Source organism: Giraffa tippelskirchi, chromosome X (genome assembly GCF_054371585.1).
Source record: "Giraffa tippelskirchi isolate mGirTip1 chromosome X, T2T-mGirTip1v1.2.pri, whole genome shotgun sequence".
Lineage (NCBI taxonomy): Eukaryota > Metazoa > Chordata > Mammalia > Artiodactyla > Giraffidae > Giraffa > Giraffa tippelskirchi.
Genome location: NC_137289.1, coordinates 1,440,057 through 1,461,388, shown reverse-complemented (window position 1 = coordinate 1,461,388; position 21,332 = coordinate 1,440,057). Strand labels below are relative to the sequence as shown.

The 21,332-nt window shown below is 55.8% G+C and overlaps 2 protein-coding genes across 9 annotated transcripts; both read left to right on the top strand.

Moving 5' to 3' along the window:
* Positions 1–1,109: 1,109 nt before the first annotated feature.
* Positions 1,110–17,805, top strand: HAUS7 (HAUS augmin like complex subunit 7). Of its 7 annotated transcripts, none has more exons than XM_081563733.1 (11): positions 1,110–1,459; positions 1,810–2,003; positions 2,095–2,210; positions 6,264–6,337; positions 8,432–8,493; positions 11,076–11,167; positions 11,431–11,589; positions 11,693–11,786; positions 12,240–12,458; positions 13,424–13,538; positions 17,518–17,805. In XM_081563733.1, the coding sequence occupies exons 2-11, from the start codon at positions 1,998–2,000 to the stop codon at positions 17,586–17,588; spliced, it is 1,008 nt and encodes a 335-aa protein (XP_081419859.1). In that variant the 5' UTR covers positions 1,110–1,459; positions 1,810–1,997; the 3' UTR covers positions 17,589–17,805. The 7 variants fall into 7 exon arrangements, with proteins under 7 accessions (XP_081419859.1, XP_081419858.1, XP_081419856.1 ...); XM_081563732.1 differs by having other exon boundaries at positions 8,429–8,493; XM_081563730.1 differs by lacking the exon at positions 1,810–2,003 and having other exon boundaries at positions 1,110–1,230.
* A 541-nt stretch (positions 17,806–18,346) lies between these two features.
* On the top strand, positions 18,347–21,010 carry TREX2 (three prime repair exonuclease 2). 2 transcript variants are annotated; one of them, XM_081563735.1, is made up of 3 exons: positions 18,347–18,470; positions 19,096–19,352; positions 20,018–21,010. In XM_081563735.1, the coding sequence occupies exon 3, from the start codon at positions 20,053–20,055 to the stop codon at positions 20,761–20,763; it is 711 nt and encodes a 236-aa protein (XP_081419861.1). In that variant the 5' UTR covers positions 18,347–18,470; positions 19,096–19,352; positions 20,018–20,052; the 3' UTR covers positions 20,764–21,010. The 2 variants fall into 2 exon arrangements, with proteins under 2 accessions (XP_081419861.1, XP_081419862.1); XM_081563736.1 differs by having other exon boundaries at positions 18,428–19,352.
* The last annotated feature ends 322 nt before the right edge of the window (positions 21,011–21,332 follow it).

Below are 21,332 nucleotides of genomic sequence, written 5' to 3'. Positions count from 1 at the left end.
GTCCCTTCCTCTTAGCCCAGACTCCTGCCCATCCATTCCTTCCAGAACACGGCTGAGCCCTCTCCTGTCACTCAGAGGACTGCAGTCGTCTCCTGCCAGGTCCCTAGGTCTCCTGGCCTCTAGCCTTGCCCCCTGATGCCACCCTCCAGGAGATGGCAGGATGGGGCACTGAGCAGGGACAGACTCTGGAGAGAATCAAGAAGGGCTGGCAGCAGCTCCTTGCTGCTGGTTTCCCACTCCCTGGGCATCAGCCACCCTCCAGCTCCTTCCTACCTCATCTGATCAGCAGGTCCCTGGGATGCGGGTGTTCACTGAGCTGGGGGTTTTGGAGGTGTGGCAGAGGACAGGCTGACAAATGTCATTTCAGACTCATTGAGTTTGAGGGGCCTGAGAGGTGCAAAGACATTTGTAAGTGGACAGGGCAGGAAGGAGACACGGAACCTTCCAGAAGGTCAAAGACAGACTGGAGGTGAAAGGAGCATGATAATAGTAAACATGTACATAGTGCTTTTCACATGCCAGGTATTGCCCTGGGTATTTTATAGAAATTATTACCTCATTTCACCCTCATAGCAACCCAATGAGGTAACTGCTCTCAGTATCCACATTAGGTGCGTGCAAGGAAGCACAGAGAGGTTAGGTAACCTGCCCAAAGACACACAGCTTGGGCCAGATTCGAATCCACAAAACCTCTTTCTAACTACAGCTGTGAGTGTGGGCAAACGGAGACAGAGACCTGCGCTAGGACGTGGGACGCTGAAGTCCCTGTTCTGTCCCGTCACCCAGGTTCCCCCTTCATCTTCCCGCGGAGAAGAGGGCAAGAGCGCCCTCTCCTGGAGGATGCTCTTCCTGCCGCGTTCTCCGCCCATGGCCGGCGGGCTGGAGCCTAGCTCGCGAGCCTGGGACCAAGCGCCAGCCCTGGCTCCTCCCCCTTTCCTCGAGGTCAGCCTCCTGGGCGGAATCGCTGCCCAATGGGAAGGCACGGTGGAGGACGGGGCGGGATGCGTCTCTGCGCAATGCCCCGGCGCAGGCGGGTAGGCGGGAGGGACACTAGGCTCGCGATTGATTGGTAGCTGGGCCGGCCAGTCAGCCGGGGGCGTAGGCAGAGCGCGGCCTCGAGCGGGAAATATGGCTGAGTTGGGTCCTGGCGGTGGCGGCGGTGGCGGCTACGAGGGTGAGAGTGACGACAGCTCGTTCCAGGCGGCCGTGGAGGTCTTCGCGAAGCTGAAGGTGCCACGAGGCCCCGGGAGCTGCCCCGGGGCGGCGGGGTCTGGGCGGCGGGGCTGCAGAAGTCGGCGGCGCCTCGCGCAAGGCCCGGTTCGCCGCTGCCGAGGGGAGGCTTGTAGGCCGTCCGTCTCCGCTCCTTGGGCGGCCCGAGGCCTTCACTTTGCTGTCTCTGTGGCCCGTGCCTGGGAGTTCAGGCGCCTGAACTTTTGTCCTGCGGATGCTTTAAGGCCTGGTATGCGGAGGGAGTGCAGGGGCGGGCGGCGGGGGTGTGGGGCCACAGATCCTGGCTTCTAGGATGAGGTCTCCGCGTCTGAGGGAGACAGATGGGCGGAGTCCATGCCTCCCGCTTTGAGTTTTCTGCAGCAAATGCCGGTGATGGTGGTGGTGAAGACGCCCTCCCCGCGAGGTCAGGCGGCGGCCCCGGGGCTGCGACCTGCTCTCCCCTCATCCCCTCTCCTTTCCCCTCCGCGACACCTCTCCCCTCGCCCTCCCCCTCACCCCCCGTCCGTGATCGGCCCCGTGGGCCCTCTCCCGGTTCCCTTTGCTCCACGGCCGATATCGGAATCTCGCCATAACCCCTAGTTGCTACCAGTCAAACTACCGCTTCTGCCTCGAGGGGGCCTCCGAAATGGACACGAAGTGGTGGGCACCTGGAGCCGAAGAAGACGGAAACTGAACTCTGGGCGTGATCAGGACCGCTACCCGTGGTTTGGGGCCGGGGGTCTGTGTCACCTGCCTGGTGGCTGCTTGGCGACCGGGAACGTGCATGAATGAAGGTGCACTGAGAGCGTGATTACTGCTGTGCGTTTCAACCTTTCGCTGATGTTGCCTTTCTAAAACTTCCTGGCTTTCCCTTTCTTTGTTTAGGACCTCAACTGCCCCTTCCTTGACGGTCTTTATATCACAGAACCAAAGACCATTCAGGAACTGCTGTGTAGCCCCTCGAAGTACCGCTTGGAAATCTTGGACTGGATGTGCACACGGTAACAACCTGCTTTCTTTCTCCCCCACTCTTGGGGTACACAGACACCACTCAACCCACAGGGGAAGATGGGGTTTCTTCTTTACATGAGGAGGTGCCCGCCGTCTCTAGTCACTATGAGAGCAGCTGCTTAGATAAGAAGTGAAGCTGCGCTCGGATTTGGGGAGAAAGTGCCCTGGAGACCGCTTCAGCTTGTCTCTTCACAGCCATACTGTAGCTGAGCTTGGCTTCTGAGCGTTTTTCTGGCTGTAACTACTACTTTCAGAGCTGGCAGGGATCTGGGAAATGATGTACTTCAGACCTTTCATTTTCAGACTGAGTAGCTGAGGTTCAGGGTGGAGTCGAGAACTATCTGGGGTCTTACTACTGAGGAGTGGCAAGCCAGGGCCAAGACCCCATTTCCCAGTCCTTTGGGTCATGGTACCATTCCTCAGACACTGATGGGTGTCCCCAAGGAACTGGGAGTGCAGAAGGCTCAGGCACCAATCCCAGTGCCTTCCCACCAGCAGCTCCCAGTGCTCTGGAGAGCCAGACAAGACAGCAGGCCAAGACACAGCCAACAGGCTGAGGGCTCTGGCAGGGGTGTGCCCAAGAGGCTATGGGTGTCCAGGGTAAAGAGGGACACGTTTTGCCCTGGGACCTGGAGATTTTCTTTAAAAGGAGACAGGACGTGTGAGCCAGGTCTTTGAAAGATGTATAGGATCTTGTATGTGTGACACGCAGGGACCTGGGCAGACTTGGCTTCCTTTGCATGGTGCCAGGTGCACACAAACACACACACAGCTGCACCATGTGTCCAGCCACGAGCCCCAGGTTGCAGTATGGTGTTGCACACACTTGAGACGTGCTCCAGGGTCTGAGGTGACAAGCGGGTACACGGACACATGCTCACTGGGGTACCATTCCTCAGACACTGATGGGTGTCTCCAAGGAACTGGGGGTGCAGAAGACTCAGGTACCAATCCCAGTGTTGGGCACACCTCTGTTGTCTGAGTGCTGGGATGTTGGCATGGAGGAGGTCGCGTTTGATCTGGGAAGGAACAGGTCATTGCGGACACTGGTTTCCATAGGAGTGGGGAATCAAGGTGTGGGAGAGAGAACCAGGCAGCAGTGGCTTGAATGGCAGAAAGGACCTGGGACCAGGGGAGTGACATGTGAAATTGGCATTTTTGGCAGGGTGATTTGGGAGTTCTGTGGCAGATGGGTTTGGAGGGGGGAGGCTAGAGGCAGGGAAAAGACTGGAGCCTGGCTTGGAATGGCAGTGGCTCACGTGACAGGCACTGTTGGTCCTGGAAGGACTAGTGCCTGGTCCAGGAACCTGGGATAGAAGTGAGGATGGCCTGGGCTAGTTTGGAGATCTTGAACATAGGAGGAGGGGCCAAAGTCAGGCCTTAGAGAGGCTCTTGTGGGAGGGAGCCCAGAGTTGCCTGGCCCAGGTGGAAACTGGGGACCAGGTCCCTCTGCTGGCCGGAGGGGGATGGATGAGAGTCTGGCTGCGGCCCTCAGATGCTTTTAGTGCTTTTTTAAATACAAGAAACAATCCTTTTAAGAAGCAACCAGGGAATGTCCAATTGATTTTCATGATCCCAAGCTGGCAGAAGTGCTGTAGGCCTCTCGATGGCCAAAGGATTTCACCGAGTCCAGTTTCTCCCAATTTCCTGTTGGCTTCTTTGCACACGGCTTTACCATTTCAGGCTCACTTAGGGCTACCTATTCACCTTCCTCTGGGTGGAACCTGGGAACTGCATGCAGCATTGACTAGGGGTGGGGTTGGGCATGGTGGTCTTGGTGGCTCGTATGCCAGGCTGGCCCTCAGCATGGGCAAGGCAGAGCCACAGGGCCCCTGGATCGCTGAGTTCAACTCTCATGGATTTTCTTGGTGCCCGAGGAGGGAGCTGTACTTGCTTTTAAGGCCTTGAGCACCATTAGTTTCTGCCCTGCTCCCTGCTGCTTCAGGAAAAACAACTTTAATGAAAGTCCTTTCCGAGTGAGGTCACTTAGGCTTTCGGGGATTTATTCTTAAGTGTGTTGAAGTGGTTTGCTGTGGTCCAGCCTAATGAATCAGTGAGGGCTCCCAGCTCTCTGGCGCTTTGTGATTGGGAAGGTTGCCTGGCAACCAGGCCCAGGGCCAGCCTCCCAGCTTTTCACATGGTGGCACTTCCCTCTCCCACCCCTTCTGGCCCAGCCCTCTTTGGCAGAAGGAATGGGTGCCTTAATGAGTAATTTAAGACAGGTGGCGCAGCTGAGGCTGTTGTCCCGCCCCCCCCCCTTCCCTGCAGTCCTGCAGTGGGGGGGTCAGGGTGGCCTCTACTAGCTCCCAGGGCCCCCCCAGACTGGTTGGGGCAGGTATGGCCACAGGGAGAGAACAGTGAGCCTATTCCAGCAAACAACTGCGCTGTCCTCTCCCACCACGATGATGAGACAGTCAGCAGATCCCCAGGGTGAGGCCTGGGCCCCAACCCTGCTAGAGTTGGGCGGGTTCCTGGCCCCAGTTATCCTGGGGCTCCCTGGCCAGCAACTGGAGCGCCCTTCACATGGCCTGACTGCTGCGCTAGGCCTGGACCTCGGGGCTGGGGTTGCCATGCTCAGACTGTGCTCCCTCATGGAGGAGACCCAGTGGGAGACTTGGGCTGTGTATCACTTGTGACGCCTGCTGGTGTATTGCATGTGGTCTGTGTCTGGAAATGGTTCTGCCCATCAGCTTGGCATCTTTTTTTAAAAAATTAATTTACTTATTTTAATTGGAAGCTAATTGCTTTACAATATTGGAGTGGTTTTTGCCATACATTGACATGAATCAGCCACGGGTGTACATTCTGAACCCCCATCCTGAACCCCCCTCCCACCTCCTTCCCCATCCCATCCCTCAGGGTCGTCCCGCATCAGCTTTGAGCACCCTATCTCATGCATCGAACTTGGACTGGTGATCTATTTCACATATGGTAATAGACATGTTTCAATGGTATTCTCTCAAATTATCCCACCCTTCACCTTTGCATCTTAAGGCAAGATGCTTACCAGTGGCCACTGTCCCGTTTATCTGTGTGGTATTTTCAAGGCTGGGGCTCCACCAGGCCAAGGGGACAGGTGGGATGGCTGTCTCCCTGCCCGGGAGGCTGGGACTGTGATCCCAGAGCCCATAGCCCTCAAATGGCTCAGAGCTGTGACCTTGGATAGCATCATTGCCTGTTGACTTAACGTTAGTTTAAGAACACAAAACGCCCCTCTGTTGAAAGAGATAGGCATGGGCCTTTACTAATGGTGGATTAGCCTGTGACAAGAGTCTGTGGTCATTCATTCGTTAATGCTCCCCGTCGGCCTTTTCAGTGCTGGCTGCTGTGTTTGTTAGGGCCTAGAAGTACACAACAGAAAGGTGGCTCCTGGCCTCAGTGAGCCCAAAGTCTGGGAGGCGAGAGCCCACCAGATGGACCATGTCCAGGACCCTCAGTGACAGAGGGATGCCAACGTGGCTGCAGGTGGGTCCAGCCTTCCTGCAGCTTCACTGGGGCGGCGAATGTCAGCCAGCCGTGGGCTTCGCCAGATCAGCTGGAGCTGACTTGGTGTGCTTGGCTTGGGAGGGAAGAAAGCCCTGCAGGTGGAGAAGGGCAGTCAGCCACATGCAAGGAGAGGGGCCCAGGCCCGGCCTGCGAGGACGCCAGACCAGGGAGGTCCTTTTCGCACATCCTCCAAACAGATCTGCACCGTGATTTCAAGCAAAGCCAGCCCTTGGGTTCCTCCTGGAAAGGTGTCAGAGCTCTGAGGAATTCAGTTTTCTTTCCTCTTGGGCAGTCCTTTCATGTTTTTATTGTGAGAATTTTAATGTCAGTACTCAAATTCATGTTTCCGAGGTGAGCTTTCAGAAATAGTTTGGTTTTGTGTTTTGCTGATAATTTATGGAGTTGAAATCACATAAGATTATCCATTTTAAAGTGAGTTTTCCAGTGCCACTTAGCACCCGCATATGAAGATTCTCTTTTGAGAGCATCTGTAAGGAGAGGTGTGAGGGCCCCCTGCAGCCCACTCAGGCTTGACTACTTTTGCTTTTTGCCTACAGGGTCTGTCCCTCCTGGCTCGACAGGTTCAGGTTCAGCTCGCTGAAGGGGGCGTCAGCCGAAGTGAAGATCCAAGGTGGGTCTCCTCAGTTACGGGAATTTGGTGTTGAATGGTGGATTCTGGCCGTTCTGACCTGGTGCATGGCCTCCTTAGCAGATTGGTGGATTGCCCGGTGGACTGGTGTTTTCAGTGGATGTCTCCAGAGCCTGCTGGGATCCACCCTCCCTTGTGCCTGTGAAGGAGACCCCGCCAGCCCATCTACTAGGGTGCTGGGGGACAGAGACAGCCGTTGTTGCTGATGCCACCAGTGATTGGGCCACGTTGTGGTCGGGTGTGTGTGTGTACCTTTGACATGAGGCATTCCAGGGCAGGTCTCCATGGAGGCTTATGTCGGAACTGCTTCTTTTCATCCATTTTTGGCAGAAACTGTCCTTAAGCCAGCAACGAGCACTAGGTAAAGGGGAGCAAATTGCAGTTCTGAAGGCGCTGGCTAGCTCTTCACCCACACAGCAGTGTTTCCTTCTGCGAGTCTGTGTTTGCCCCACTCCCGCCCCAGGGTGAGTGAGCCGGACCCCAGATTCCTGATCTGTGCCCCTGCTGGCCCTGCCACATTAGTTACCTGGGGCCTGTCCCGAGGCTGACATGGGTTGTGTCTCAGAGCCCGTCGAGGCTGGGCCAGACTGGTCATCGGGTCACAAGTGACTCCTTGGACACGCACGCACAGGTACCTACCATGGTGTTAACCATTCCCAGCCTCAGTTTCTTCTTCGGTAACGTGTGGGTGAGCAGCTCAGCCTGGCCCACCCTGTGGGGGGGGCCCTGGGTGGCAGAGCAGGTGGTAGATGTGAGTGCTTGTGAAAGAGTGTAATTGGGAGAAACCGTGACACGTGGAGGGGGGATTAGAAGTCACCCGTTCACATTTAGGGAGCGCCTGCTCTGCACCCAGCACTGCTCTTGCGGAGCTAGCTTGCTTGCTAGCTAGGAGACAGGTGATACACAGGAGGCAGCGACATTTCTCAGTGTATCAGATGCTGAGAAGCACTGTAAACAAAGACAGGTGAAGGCAGGGTGGTGCTCAGGTGGGCTGGGAGAAGGGTGGCACTGTTGACATAGGATGGCTGGGGAAGGCCTCCCTTTTAAATAACAAGAGTCGCGTGGGAAGGAAGGAAGTGAGGCAGGCAGATGTCAGGAAGAATAGTGTTTGGGGCGAGAGAAAAACAAGCACCCAGGCAGGAGGTAGGAACAGCCAGGAGGCCAGGGTGGCTGCAGTAGAGAGCAGAGCAAGGGGCCACGGTTGGGGCGAGGTCCGAGGGCCGTCAGGGCCAGACCAGGTCAGGCCTGGTGGGCCGCAGTAGGACACAGGCCTGTATTCCAAGGAGGGCCAAATAATCCTGACTGTGGGCTTAACAGGGTCCCTGGCCTGCTGTGCTGAGATGGGTGTGGAGTGCTGGAAGAGGGGAACGCTGCCCAGATCCTGGATTTCTAGTGAAGGGACCATTTGCTGGACTTGATGAGACTCAGATGTAGGCATTTGCAGGGATTTGGGGTCGGGGGCTGCAGGGCTGGGTGGGATGTAGAGCTTGCACTGGCCCCCGGCTTTGTAGCTCCCAAGTCGTGGCCTACCAGCTGGTTCCTCAGAAAACACCCAGGGTTCCCTGGAAGACGCGGCCGAGGATTCCTTGCACCACGCAAGGCCTCAGTTTCCTAATCTGTGAAATGGAAGGGTAGCCACCTGCTAGGGTTGCCCGCAAGAGGAAGGGGTGTGATGGCATGAAGGGCCTGTATGAACCTGACAAATGTGAGATGATTCCTTGTGCTGTGGCTTGCCGAGGTCTCTGAAAGGGTGGCACGTGGCATCTTTGCAAGGTGCCCTGGCCTCTGTGGGCTCCTCAGGCAGCTGGCTGGCTTCTGCTGGAAGCCAGCATTCCTTGTATGGAAGAGCATAGAATGCGACCTCTCACCATAGGTGAGGAACCTAGCCTCAGAGAAGGGCAGTGACCAGGTGTAGGTCACACAGCAGGAGGCCATGCTGGCACCCCAAGGTGTCCACCACCTGCCTCCTTGTTGACCTCCTTTAGCAGGGAAGCCCTTGGCACTTGGCCAGGGTGCCTGGCATCCCTGCCTGTTTGGGTGACTGTCTGCGGTAACTGGACCCTTGTGTTCCAGCAGAGATGGTGAAACTGGGCCATGAACTGATGTTGTGTGGGCTGGATGACCAGGAGCTCCTGAAGGTAAGAGAGAGCCCCCCGTCCCTGTGGGCCGGGGGCCTCTGTGATGCTGGGGTGATTCTGGGAAGACTCCTTCCCTAGGAGCCAGCATCCTTAGCCCCTGGGGCAGGAACCCATAGGATTCCTTTGGGTGGACCCCTGCCATTCCTAGGACGAGGTGAGGTGCTGGTTGAGGAGGTCGAGGAGGCTCTCTGTCTTACGTGCCAGTAACTGTCATCCCCCTCCTGCCCCAGACAGCAGGTCCTTGTCATATGCCATCTCCCCGGGAAGGTGACAAACAGCTCTCTCAAGGTTACTCCGTAATAGAGCCTGGCCTCTTCAACCCAACCTTCTGGCTTCTGAGCCCATGTACTTTTCTCCACGTGTTGCCTACCGTGGGTTTCCATGCAAAGGCAGCCACCCTTAAACCTACTCTGAAACCCTGCCACCTCCCCTTAAAATTTAAGAAGCATGTTTGAAATAATTATTTCCATGTTTTGGCTCTTAAAAATAACGATGCTCCAACTGTGCCTTACATGTTTTTGACAGAAGACATGTTTCCAGTTCTCTTCAGTATGTATGAATGGCTAGGAGTGGAATTACCTAACTTTCAGAATTCTTTGAATATGTTAAACTTTTCGAGGAACCCCCAAAGTGTTTTCCAAAGTGGCCGCACCATTTCACCTTCTCACCAGCATTGTGTGAAGGTTCCAGTTTCTCACGTCATCACCAACACTTGTTATTGTTCATCTTTTTGATACGAGCCATCCTCGTGGGTGTGAAGGGCTATCTCATTGTGGTTTTCATTTGCATTTCCCTGATGACTAATGGTGTCGAACATCTTTTCATGTGCCTCTTAGTCATTTGTGTATCTTCTTTGGAGTCATGTCTCTATTCAGTTCTTTTGCCCACTTTTTAATTGGGTTGTGTTTTTATTCTTGAGATGTAAGAATTCTTTATATATTCTGGATACAAGTCACATCAGGTATTTGATTTATAAATATGTTCTCCCATTCTGTGGATTGTCTTTTCACTTTCTAGATGTGTCCTTTGGAGTACAAAAGTTTTGAGCTTTGTTGAAAAAGAGTTTTGTATTTTTAGCTCTTGTATTTAGATCTTTGACCCATGTTGAGTTAGTTTTATGTCTGGGTGTAAGGTGTGTATCCAACTTCATTCTTTTGTGTGTGGCTGTCCAGTTTTTCCAATTAATCAACCATTTATTGAAAAGACTATTCTTTCCTCATTGGACTGTTTGGGCATCTTTGTTGAAAATCGATGAACGTAAAAGTGAGGCTTTATTTCTGGATTCTCCATTCTATTCCATTGATCTATATGCCTGTTCTTATGCCAGAAGCAGAATGCCTTGATGACTATAGCTTTGCAGTAAATTGTGAACATGTCAGCGCTCCAACTTTGCTCTTTTTCAGATTGTTTTGACTTTTAGGGGTACCTTGAAATTCCATATGAATTTTAGAATCAGTTTGTCAATTTGTGCAAAACTGAACTTTTGATGGAGATTGTGTTGAATCTGTAGATCACTTTGGTGAGTATTACCATCACCCCTAATAAGTCTTTCTATCCTTGAACATGGGCTGTCGTTCCATGTAGTTCGGTTTTCTTCAGTTTCTCTCTTGGAGATGTTTTGTAGCTTTCAGTGTATAGGTTGTGAGGGGCAGCTTACCCTTTCCTGGGCTGGTGGGGCTCCTGGAGCCGGTCTGCTGCAGAGGGGCCGGCGGGCAGCCTGGGCCGCCAGTTAAGGATTTGTGAGATCCTGAGTGACACTTGGTCTCACGTTTCTGCCCAGGCTTTCCTCTGTTTAGACAGTGTCCCATACCCCATCTCCTACTCGCAGGGTGCCCTTCGAGTGTATCATTCCAGCTTGGTGTTGTTTGGGGCCGGTTGGGAGAAGGAGGCGACATGAGGTAGTGATGCCCCCAGTGGCAGGCCGGGGGGCATGGAGGTGGAGATGCCAGGGGCTTGCAGAGGCACCAGCCCCATCCCTGTGGCTGTGCAGGTGGGAGCCAGGCTCACAGGGAGTGCCAGGAACCTACAACCGTGATGCTTATGGATGGGAACTGAGCTGCAAACAAGACAGCAGAATGTGACCCTGTCCCCCAGCCTGCTGCCTCCCCAGGGCTTCCCGGGCCCCCTTGGCTCCCCCCTTCTCAGCCCACTCTAAATGCCGTTGCGCACGGGGCTCTCGGAGCAGGCTGTTGACAGCCCGTATTCACACAGGCTCTCCCAGTTTGAATTTGCATCATGGGGCTCAGTCTCAGGCCTCTTCCCCTTTCCAGAAGGAGTTGAGCTCCCGATCGGACTGCTCCCAGCCGGGCATCCCAGCCGCTTTAGGGGAGGGGGGCTGACTCAGCTGCCTCTCAGGGACCCTGGCTGTAAGGCTTGGCTGCGTGTCGCCTATGGGGGAACAAGTCCCTGTTGGCCACGAATTAGCGGGTGCGATGTGGCCACATCTACCACCTGTCTTGTTGTGCCGGGGTAGAGGCCCGGGAGCCTGCCAGGTGGAGGCCCGGGGGACTGCTTGCCTGTTGAGGCAGCAGGGGGCCCCTGGCACATCAGGCTGGTGAGTGCATGTGCCCTTCCCTGCCCAGGGCCGGGCCTGCGCCCAGAAGCAGCTGCACTTCATGGACCAGCTGCTGAACGTGGTCCGCAGCTTGAGTGTCGGCGGCTCCAGCTGCCCCAGGTAAAGGTTGGCACAGGCCCTGCCTGAATCGACCGCTGGGTGCCCTTGCTCCTCCAAGCCCCCTGGGCATGTCTTCCCAGCAGGAACCCCCCCACCCTCCATCCCAGGGGAACGCAGACCCACCCTGCCGAGGACGGATACCTGGGCTGTCCCTGCAGGCGGGCGGGCTCTCAGAGACTGGAGGAGATGCCTTCTCCTGGCCCCTTCGCTGGCCTCGGCTGGTCTCTGGCATTGACAGCGTGGCCCTGGGGCTGCCTTTGCAGTGTGGAGGAGCACTTCGAGGACACCGGGGAGAAGACTGAGGGGCTGCTGGGGGAGCTCTTCTCCAGCGCTTGCCTGCAGACGCTCCTGAGACCCGAGTGTGAGCCGTTGCCCGTGGACATGCAGCCCCTTCTCGACAAGCAGAGCGACAACAGGCAGGGGTAGGTGGCCTGTTGGCCGGGACGGAGCCTTCTGTGCGTGGTCCACAGGTGCCCCAATGCCCATGGCGGCACTGGGCAGAAGTGATCCCTTGTCTCCCTGCAGGGATAGCCCCTTGGTCAAGTTGGAGGAGAAGGTGGCAGAACTGGCCTGTAAGCTGCAGGAGAGCGCCTCAAAGCTTCAGGCACTCCAGGTGGAGGTGAGGTGCCGGCCCCGGGGGGGGCTGCAGGGGGCCCCCGCCAGGTGTCCCGAAGCCTCAGACAGCCCTGTCTCTCCAACGAGCATGTCGGGAGGCCTGAGTGAGGTGGTGCATGTGCCTAATGGCCCGGCTTCTAGAATGTGATGGCCAGAGAGGGGAGGCTTTTCGAGGAGTGGAAAGGACTGGCTTTTGGGGGGAGCCCTGTGGCTGGCCTGGCACCCTGGGCTTTTCCTGGGCTTTCTCCTGCGGCCCTCCCTGCAGCCCCAGACCTGACCTCATTGCCGCTAAGGTCCTCAGGAGAACGTTGAGGCCCCTGAAGGCCTCTGGTCTTCCATTCGTCTCCCGGTTTCTGGAGGCATGGAGTGGCCAGCAGGCCCCCACCTCTCCAAGGGGCTTAGGGCCCTGCCTGGTGCCCCGTGGCAGGTGGGGCATTCTCCACCCCTGACTTTGCAGTGCTTTGCGCAGCAAGGAGCCGCTGTAGGCAGTGCCCACGCTAGCACCCTGGACCAGAAGCTGCGTCTGGTCACCTCTGACTTCCATCAGCTCGTTGTGGCTTTCCTGCAAGTCTACAACGGTGAGCTGGGCGAGTACTGCCAGCGCCCAGGCCCCTACTTCCACCCATGTGGCCCCATCGTCCAGGCCGTGTACCAGACCCTGAGGTCATGCAGCCAAGTAAGCATCGCCCTTCCCTCAGCCCCTCCCAGGGGCCACTGTACCCCCAGTGAGGCACCCATAGGGTGGGGACTGGCTGAGCTCTGGGCTCCAGACCTCAGGCTGAAACTTAAAGGCAGGTTGGGGCTATAGACGGGAGGAAGGGTGATGAGGATGTCCCGCCGTGGGTCCCCCTGCCCTTCAGGAGGGTGCCCACCAAGCCACAACCGCAGGCGCAGAAGAGGTGTGTGCACTGTCTGCGCTGGGCCCCAGCTGACCGTGGGAGGCTCGCATCCCAGCCTACAGCTTCTGTCCCGGTGTTGGCCTCAGCCTGTCTGCACAAAAGGCTCAAGCGTTCCACAGTGTGTTTGTCCTCACGTGGCCCAGAGTGGTGCCAGACAGACAGACGGATGCTTGCCCATCTGGGCCTTTGACCCAGTTCAGACAGACAGGAAAAGGCGGCCTCACACGGCTGAACTGATGGCCTCAAGATTGACTCCAATCCCCGGAGCCCGGACTGCTAGCTTTGGTTATGATTATGTGCACACTTGCCATGCGTGACACTCTGCCATCGACTCAGAGCTCCCATGGCGCTGGCCTTGGTGTTCTCACAAGAAAGCTCCCAGACTTCCGAACCTCTGACCAGCTTGTCCTTTGCTATTCTACCAACAGGCTGAGTTAGGGCACAGTCCTCGCCCATCAGAAAGGCCCTTTGACCTTGGGACATTGACTTTCACACTATCCGTCTGTCCCCCCTCACCCCGGCTTTGCGTGGCCCCAGTGTGGGGTGGGATCCGTGATAGTGTGGCGTCTCTGCAGGGCCAAGAGGAAAGGAGTTACACTGGGGATCTCTGGTGGGTGACTGTCCTTGCAGCTGGAGGCAGGTGTTCAGTGTCCACTGGGGCAGGGAGCAGGAGACGCCTCCTGTGGGTCAGACCGCCGGCATTTAAGCCTACACATCCCCACTCTCTGTTCCTCCGTCCCAGCTGTTGAAGGCGGCCGTGGAAGTCACTAGCACCTCAGTGAAAGCCATGCAGATGGCGAACCAGCAGCAGGACGAGCAGATGTGCTGGGGCAACAACAGCTCTGTCATGAGTCTAGGTATGTGGTCAGCCCTTGCTGCGTCCGTGGCCACCTGATTTGTGGTCGGGGCCATCTTAGGGCAGCTCAGCCTGCATTTGGGGACTGGGCCCTTCCTGTTCTCGTCTTTTTCTGATGCTTAAGGCTTTCCTTTCCTTAAAAAATGCTTTTGACAGATCAGAAAAGAAAACCATGAATGGTAGAAAATGGGGATTCTCTAAAGCCGTGCAGAGGGAAACTAAAAGCACTGCATAATGCAGCGGCCCAGAGGTGGTCACTGTTCATGTTTTGGTCTGTTTCCCTCTGTTCTGTTTCCTCTCATCATTTTTTAAAATTAATTAATTTATTTTAATTGGAGGCTAATTACTTTACAGTATTGTAGTGGTTTTTGCCATACATTGATATGAATCAGCCATGGGTGTACACCTCTCATCATTTTTTATTTCTTTGTATAAGTTGAATCTAATCACATCATGCTACACATATTCTTTCCCTTGAACCTCATTTTAAGCATTGACCCAGGTTCTCAAAGTCATATTTCCAATCGTCAGAGAGCTGAAATTGGCTTAACATTTTCTATTACTGAGTCTGTAGGTCACTTTTGATTATTTATTGTTATGCTGTTCCAGCATTTACAATACTGATAAATGGGAATAATTCAAGGTTTTATTCTTGGATAATGCTTGAGTAGATACTGGTTATATGTATATTGTGGGACCATATTTGTTGTTTCAAAACTTGGTTACAATGACATGAGGAAATGCATACTGTATAATGTTAAAAGGAAAATGCAGGTTAAAAACGAAATGCATACTATGATCTTACTTTTCTAAAGGGAAAAAATGTAGAGGAATCCTTTGTGGGAATTGAGCTACAACATGGATGTTGATTGTCTCTGTGTCAGAGTCAGAGGAGATTTAGATCGTTGGTTATTCAGTCGCTAAGTTGTGTCAACCCCATGGACTGGGCTTCTGTATCTTTCATCATCTCCCAGAGCTTGCTTGAACTCTTATCCATTGAGTTGATGATGCCATCCAAGCATCTGATCGTCTGTAACCCCTTTCTCCTCCTGCCTTCAATCTTTTCCAACATCAGGGTCTTTTCTAATGAGTTGGTTCTTTGCATCAGGTAACAAAAGTATGGGAGCTTCAGCATCAGTCCTTCCAGTGATTATTTCCTTTAGGATGGACTGGTTGGATCTCCTGGCAGTCCAAGGGACTCTCAAGAGTCTTCTCCAACACCACAGTTCAAAAGCATCAATTCTTCGGTACTCAGCTTTCTTTATGGTCCAACTCTCACATCCATACATGACTATTGGAAAAACCATAGCCTTGACTTGATGGACCTTTGTTGACAAAGTAATGTCTCTGCTTTTTAATATGCTGTCTACATTGGTCATAGCTTTTCTTCCAAGGAGCAAGCATTTTTAATTTCATGGCTGCAGTCACCATCTGCAGTGATTTTGGAGCCCGAGTATAAACTTGTCAAGAAAGTAAATTCTGTCACAGTTTTCACTGTTTCCCCATCTATTTGCCATGAAGTGATGGGACCAGATGCCATGATCTTAGTTTTCTGAATGTTGAGGTCTTAAGCCAACTTTTTCACTCTCCTCTTTCACTTTCATCAAGAGGCTCTTTAGTTCTTCTTCCCTTTCTGCCATAAGGGTGGTGTCATCTGCATATCTGAAGTTATTGATATTTCTCCTGGAAATCTTGATTCTAGCTTGTGCTTCATCCAGCCTGGCATTTCGCATGATGTACTCTGCATATAAGTTAAATAAGCAGGGTGATGATATACAATCTTGACGTACTCCTTTCCCAATTTGGAACCAGTCTGTTCCATGTCCGGTTCTAACTATTGCTTGTTGACCTGCGTACAGATTTCTCAGGAGGCAGGTATGGTGGTCTGCTATTCCCATCTCTCGAAGAATTTTCCAGTTTGTTGTGATCGTTTAGTTCGTTTCCTGTTTCTTTATCCTGTTCTGCAGCCTTCACATATTCCACAGTGAACTTGTATCACTCAGGGAATTTCCCTCTGATTGTCAACCTTTAAGAAAGGTTGCAGTGAACTTGTTTTAACAGTTGAGGTTCCACGCGGAGGTGAGATTCTGCTGTTGTGGTGGTGAGGCCAGCTCCTCCCATTTGTGGGGCTAGCTTTGCTGTTTCCCACCTTCCTGCTATTGGGTAGGGTCAAAATTGTATCAGCATTTAATTTTAAAGTTTGTTTCTGAGTAAGTTTCTTCTTCTTATGGAAAATACACTCAGAGAAGGTTTTTCGTTGTTGTTTTTTGCTATAAGAAAAAAGCAGCCTTTAGGGAGGAGTCTTAACTCAGGGTTAGACAAGTGAAAAGTTGCCTCTGTCCGCTGGGCTGTGGCAAACCCCCTTCTGTCCATTGCCACCGACTTTAAAGCAAATAGTTGTGTGACCACAGACCAGGCTAAGAGATGGAACATGCCTTGCACACTAGCAACTCCGTCAGCCATTTCCTGCCTGCTGCTGAGCACTGACCCGGTTTGGTGAGGATTCTCTCCCGGTGCCTGCACCTCCCAGGTGAGGGTCTGTGATTGCTCATATTCATTGACATGTAATGGAAGCCCTGGCATAGTCTCTTCCGTTCTCAGATTGGTCTTGCCCTTTGGCTTTTTTTGACAGTCTTGGTGTGGGGTCACTTTTGAGTTTCTCCCATTTGGAGTTGTGTGAGCTACTTGGGTGTGTAGCTTCATGGTTTTCCTCCACACTCAGCCAGATGGCTGACAACGTTTCCTTCCTCTGCACCTCTGTTGGTCCTGCCTTAAGGTCAAGCAGAGTCATGGGCTCAGGGCCTTTGCAAGTTTCTCCCAGATGCCTGCACGGCCCCAGGCACGCGTGTGGACTTCCACATTCCAGGACTCTTGCAGCTCTTCAGAGCCCTTGCAGGCCTCTCCTGCCCTATCGTCTCCTTCTGCACTTGCTGCTTTGTGTTTGCCCCAACCCTTTTCCACCGCCAGAGGCAGTGGCCATTCAGAGAAGAGAACTTTCCAACCAACTTGAATGAATATACTCAGTATCTTGTCCACACATACCGAGGAAACTGGGAAGAACCAGCAAGGAGAAGTGCAAGCAGACACTCTTAGGCATTAAACCTGGTTGTCAAAGTGTTCAGAACAGTCCATGGAGAGAGTTAGGCAGATATTGAGTAGAAAACATCTTGAGACTCAAGAGACAAGGGGCAGATAAACAAATAAGGGCAAAGAAAAACAGCACAGAGATGGGCTGAGATCTCTGACTCTGAGAAAGGAAGGAAGGAGGAGGGAGGCGGTTGCAGAGTTGAGGGCTGAGTCCAGACCAGAGGGAGCCCCAGGACACACTCCAGACCCAGCCTCCCATAATCCATGGTAGCAGGGACATGGCGTCGGGGGGCCAGGCTTCCAGAGACAGCACAGCTTGGCCAAACCCTGAGCCAAGAGTAGGCCACGTAGCACCGAGGGCCCGGGACAGAGGGGCGACAAGTGAGCTGAGGATGCACCCGGATCTGGGGGAGCCCAGGAGCAGGGCTGGGGCATCTGGAGATTGGGAGAATCTGAGGGCTTGGTAAAGATGCCCACCCAGCCATCACCCCGAGGCCTACCCCATGACGCTCGAGCTTCACACTCACCCTTGGGATGGGCAGGACCGAACACCACCCACCAACCTTGTGAGAGGGCAGAGGATGGTCCGGGGAGGCGAGCTCTTGGAGGATGGACTTGGACGAGCTGAAGGAAGGGCTGATCAAAATCCACACAGCATCCAAATCATGAACCTCCCTGGCTCCTGGGCTCTGCAGAGAGTGCTGGGGAGGGACCTGGCCAAGCTGGTGAACCCCAGCCTACGGGCTCTGCTTGGGGCCCCCAGGGGCTTCCATCGGAGCTCACCAGGCCCTGGCTCCATCGGGGGCTCTGGCTCAGCCCGATGCCGGGGGCCCGGGGCCTGAGGACAGCTGGACTGACTGACCTTGCTATTTGCTGTTCTCTTTCATTGGCAGCCACCAAAATGGAAGCGCTAACCCAGCAATATAAGACCTTCAATGACTGTCTGCACAAATGCCCACAGTAGCCTGCCAGCAGGGAGCTCCACCCCGAAGAGCCAGGCAGCAGCAGTCAGCCCCCTTGCAGCGTAGACACGGCCTTCAGCTGCTCATCACCTTCAGCTCTTTGTCAGGGGCCAGGGGGATGCGGGGGATGGTGAGGGGAGGGTAACGTGGGGATGGTGGGGGGTGGGGCGGGTTTGGGCCGTGTGAGCTGGGGAGAAAAGAAAGCACAGGTTTTGAGAAGTTGCCTCCAGGGTACTTTTTGGCTTCTGCGGCTCTGCCTGACTGCCTGCCTGCCCATCCTGCCTGCCCCATGTTCCACCGCCCATGAAGCCTGGCGGTGTCTTGTCACGACTCCTGGCTGAATGCAGCCACGGACTCCCCCAGGCCCTGATCTGCTGCCTCCCCCCCCCGGGGGGCTGGCCTTGGGGACACTGTCATCCACTGCATCTGGGGTGCGACCGGTGGGGGCATGCGCTTCCTTCTCCTGCCTCCCCAGGCCACCCAGCATCGACCTGGGGAATTCTTGCTGGTGGCCCAACTGGTTGGCCAGGAAGCGGCTGTTGGGGCTTTCCAGGGCCACCCAGTATCTGCCTGAGCCATGTGCCCGTCACAGCCACCTCCCTCCCTGCAAGCCCAGGGACAGGCACAGCTGGTAGGGCCCCCTGCCCCCCTCAGCTCAGCATCAGGCTGAAGGGCACTGGGGGAGCCCCCCCCCGCCCTGTCTAAGCATTTGGTCACCACTTGCACCTTCGTTTCCCTGATTGCCGTGTGGCTTTTCCAGACCAGGAGGCTCCAGGGAGCTGGTCTGCCATCGGCTGAGGTTGGAGCACAGGCAGACCCCTGGGCACTGCAGTCCAGGTTCCCTGACAGCTTTACAGCCCAGGAGACTGGAGGGCCCACTGCAGGCAAGCTCTGCACCCGGTATCTCGGCTGCCTCTCTGCTCCCCAGTGGGAGACTGGGCTTGTGAGCACCCGCTGGCGGACGCTGGCACAGCTTGCCTGGGGATGAGGTCCTGGGAATGGTGCCATCCACTCTTCTGGAGCAGGGAGGGCCTTTCCTCTCATCTCCTGCATTGACCGAGCCCTTCACCCTGGCCCGAGCCACTTGGGCCGGGCAGGACCCAGAGCCTCTGGCTCTCATGGCATTCGGTGGAGGGCTGCTCCCTACCTGCCACACCTCCCTTGCTCCTTCCCTGGCAGCCTCTGCCCCAGGCCCCTGAGATACTCTAGAGGAAGAGGAGCCACCCCCCAAAGTGGGGAGGCCGTTGCCCTGATGCATTCCAGCTGCTGTCAGTGGGGCCACACTGGCCTGTCCTAGTTCACTTTGGTTGCCCCTGGTGGCGGAGCTGTGCCCTGGAGATGCCCCTGTGGGAGGGCGCCAGCCCGGGGCTGGGTGTTGAACCCAAGGCAGCAGGCCCGGCTGCTGCTGCCAGCCCTGATCAATGGTGGAGGCAGGGAAGAGGGCTTGGGTTTCCTTTTCCTGCCTGTGACATGCCTGTGACACACCTGTGACACATTCTTCGAACCCAGGTCGCGCTCTGCCTGTGGGGAGCCCGCCTACGGCCCAGGAGCCAGCTTTTCGGTCTGTAAAAACGTGGGGCGTGTGTCCCAGCAGCCGTGAGCAAGCAAGGGGGTGGCAAGCCGGCTGCACAGGTCCTGTGGCCTCAGATCTCCCTACCGAACGGGTGGCTGGGGGCGGAACACAGCCACAGTTTAAAGGCTGCCCGGAGCAGCCTGTGTGAGACAGGTGTCCAGTAGCCCAAGAACCTGGCCAGCAGCCGCTGCAGGTAAGCCAGCATGGCCAGCTGCTGGGGCCCAGAGGCAGAACGGGGGCTGGGTTGGATCTGGATCGGATCCACCCGTGTGCCGGGAGGAGGCCAAGCCAGGGAGGCTGGGAATTCCCAGGAGAGCTGTCTTGGGTGCCTGCTTGTCTGCTTCCGAGCAGCTGATCCCAGGGGCATGTTTGTCGGGCCCTGGGCCTGAGGCTGCTGGCCACAGTGTGTTGGTGATGGTGCCATCCTGGGCTGCAGTCCCTGGTGACATGGGCCTGGCACACTGCCTGTCCATGTCCTTGGGGTACAGAGACAGAGGCCCCAGGCCAGGGTCTGGGCATATCAGGCCTGCCTTTTGCTGTTTACTAGACGGTAGCAGTGGGGATGGTCAGGGAGGCACTGAGGGACACCATGAAGGGGGGTGACAAGACCCTAGGAGGCCTCATCCTGGACAGAAGTAACAGATTCCAGTCGCTGGGTCCCAGTTCAGAAGGCCCCATAGCAGTCTCTCTGGATCTGGGTCTTAGAAATGGCTCCTTCCTAGAGCCTAAAGGCCCGTGAGGTAGCCAGAAGGGAAGCCAGAAGGGTCAGGACCTGGGCCATGGGCAAAGCTGTGGCCAGCCGAGGCCAGACATGCCCATCTCTTTGGCCCCTGTGTCTTCTGCCTCTTATTTCGGCAGCTGTAGGCTTCCCTGTCTCTGTGAAAACCATCACCATGTCCAAGGGACCTCGGGCCGAGACCTTCATCTTTCTGGACCTGGAAGCCACCGGGCTCCCCAGTGTGGACCCTGAGATCACCGAGCTCTCCCTGTTCGCAGTCCACCGGTCCTCCCTGGAGAACCCCGAGCGCGATGAGTCTGGGACCCCCCTGCCGCCCCGGGTCATGGACAAGCTCACACTGTGCATGAGCCCGGAGTGCCCCTTCACTGCCAAGGCCAGTGAGATTACCGGCCTGAGCCGCGAGGGCCTGGCCAGGTGTGGGAAGGCTGGCTTTGATGGCGCCGTGGTGCGGACGCTGCAGGCCTTCCTGAGCCGCCAGGAGGGCCCTGTGTGCCTGGTGGCCCACAATGGCTTCGATTATGACTTCCCCCTGCTCTGCACAGAGCTGCGGTGCCTGGGCGCCCACCTGCCCCAGGACACCATCTGCCTGGATACGCTCACAGCACTGCGGGGCCTTGACCGTGCCCACAGCCACGGCACTCGGGCCCAGGGCAGTAAGAGCTACAGCCTGGGCAGCCTCTTCCGCCGCTACTTCCAGGCAGAGCCAAGCGCGGTGCACTCTGCTGAGGGTGACGTGCACACCCTACTCATGGTCTTCCTTCACCGCGCTGCTGAGCTGCTCGCCTGGGCCGATGAGCAGGCCCTCACCTGGGCCCACGTGGAGCCCATGTATGTGCCACCCGATGGCCCGAGGCTTGAGGCCTGAGCCAGGGGCTCGGTGATGCTGCCACCCAGGGTGATGAGGGCCCAGTCCCTGCAGCAGGGCAGCACCAGCATCCGCACCATTCAGCTGGGCCCAGACACTTGGCAGGCTTTACCCCGTTCTGGCCCAACCAGCCTCGCAGCCCTAAAGCCTTCTCCTGGCCTCTCCCCTGGCCCAGGTGCCTGGGGAGTTGGTTGCTGCTAGCACCCACCTGTCATCCCATCTTTCAATAAACATTGACGACTGCTCACCAGCTGGCTTTTGGTTCCCCTCCTCCCCACACCTTACCCCCAGGGGGCAGGCAGGGAGCAAGGCCCAGGGCAGGAGCTGAGCCCCACCCCACCCGCCCCCCAGGGCCTCCCCCTGTGGCCTCTCTGTGGTGAGTCTGCTGAGTGAGACATCCGTGCTCAGAGCCTGGTCCAAAGGGTCGACAGGCTGGGGCTGTGGACCTCAAGCCATAAGCCTCTGCCCTGGCTGGTCTCCTCCCACGGCCTTGATTATCACCCCCCAGAGACCCCCAAAATCAGTGAGCAGGACCTAAGGAACCTCTGTGGGGCCTGGATGTGTATCGG

Excerpts from the sequence above, each read along its gene's own strand:
- HAUS7 (XM_081563727.1), top strand. The coding sequence starts at position 1,129 with ATGGCTGAGTTGGGTCCTGGCGGTGGCGGCGGTGGCGGCTACGAGGGT. Across the intron at positions 6,338-8,428 it reads AGCCGAAGTGAAGATCCAAG|CAGAGATGGTGAAACTGGGC; the intron begins GTGGGTCTCCTC and ends CTTGTGTTCCAG. Across the intron at positions 13,539-17,517 it reads CAGCTCTGTCATGAGTCTAG|CCACCAAAATGGAAGCGCTA; the intron begins GTATGTGGTCAG and ends TTTCATTGGCAG.
- TREX2 (XM_081563735.1), top strand. The coding sequence starts at position 20,053 with ATGTCCAAGGGACCTCGGGCCGAGACCTTCATCTTTCTGGACCTGGAA.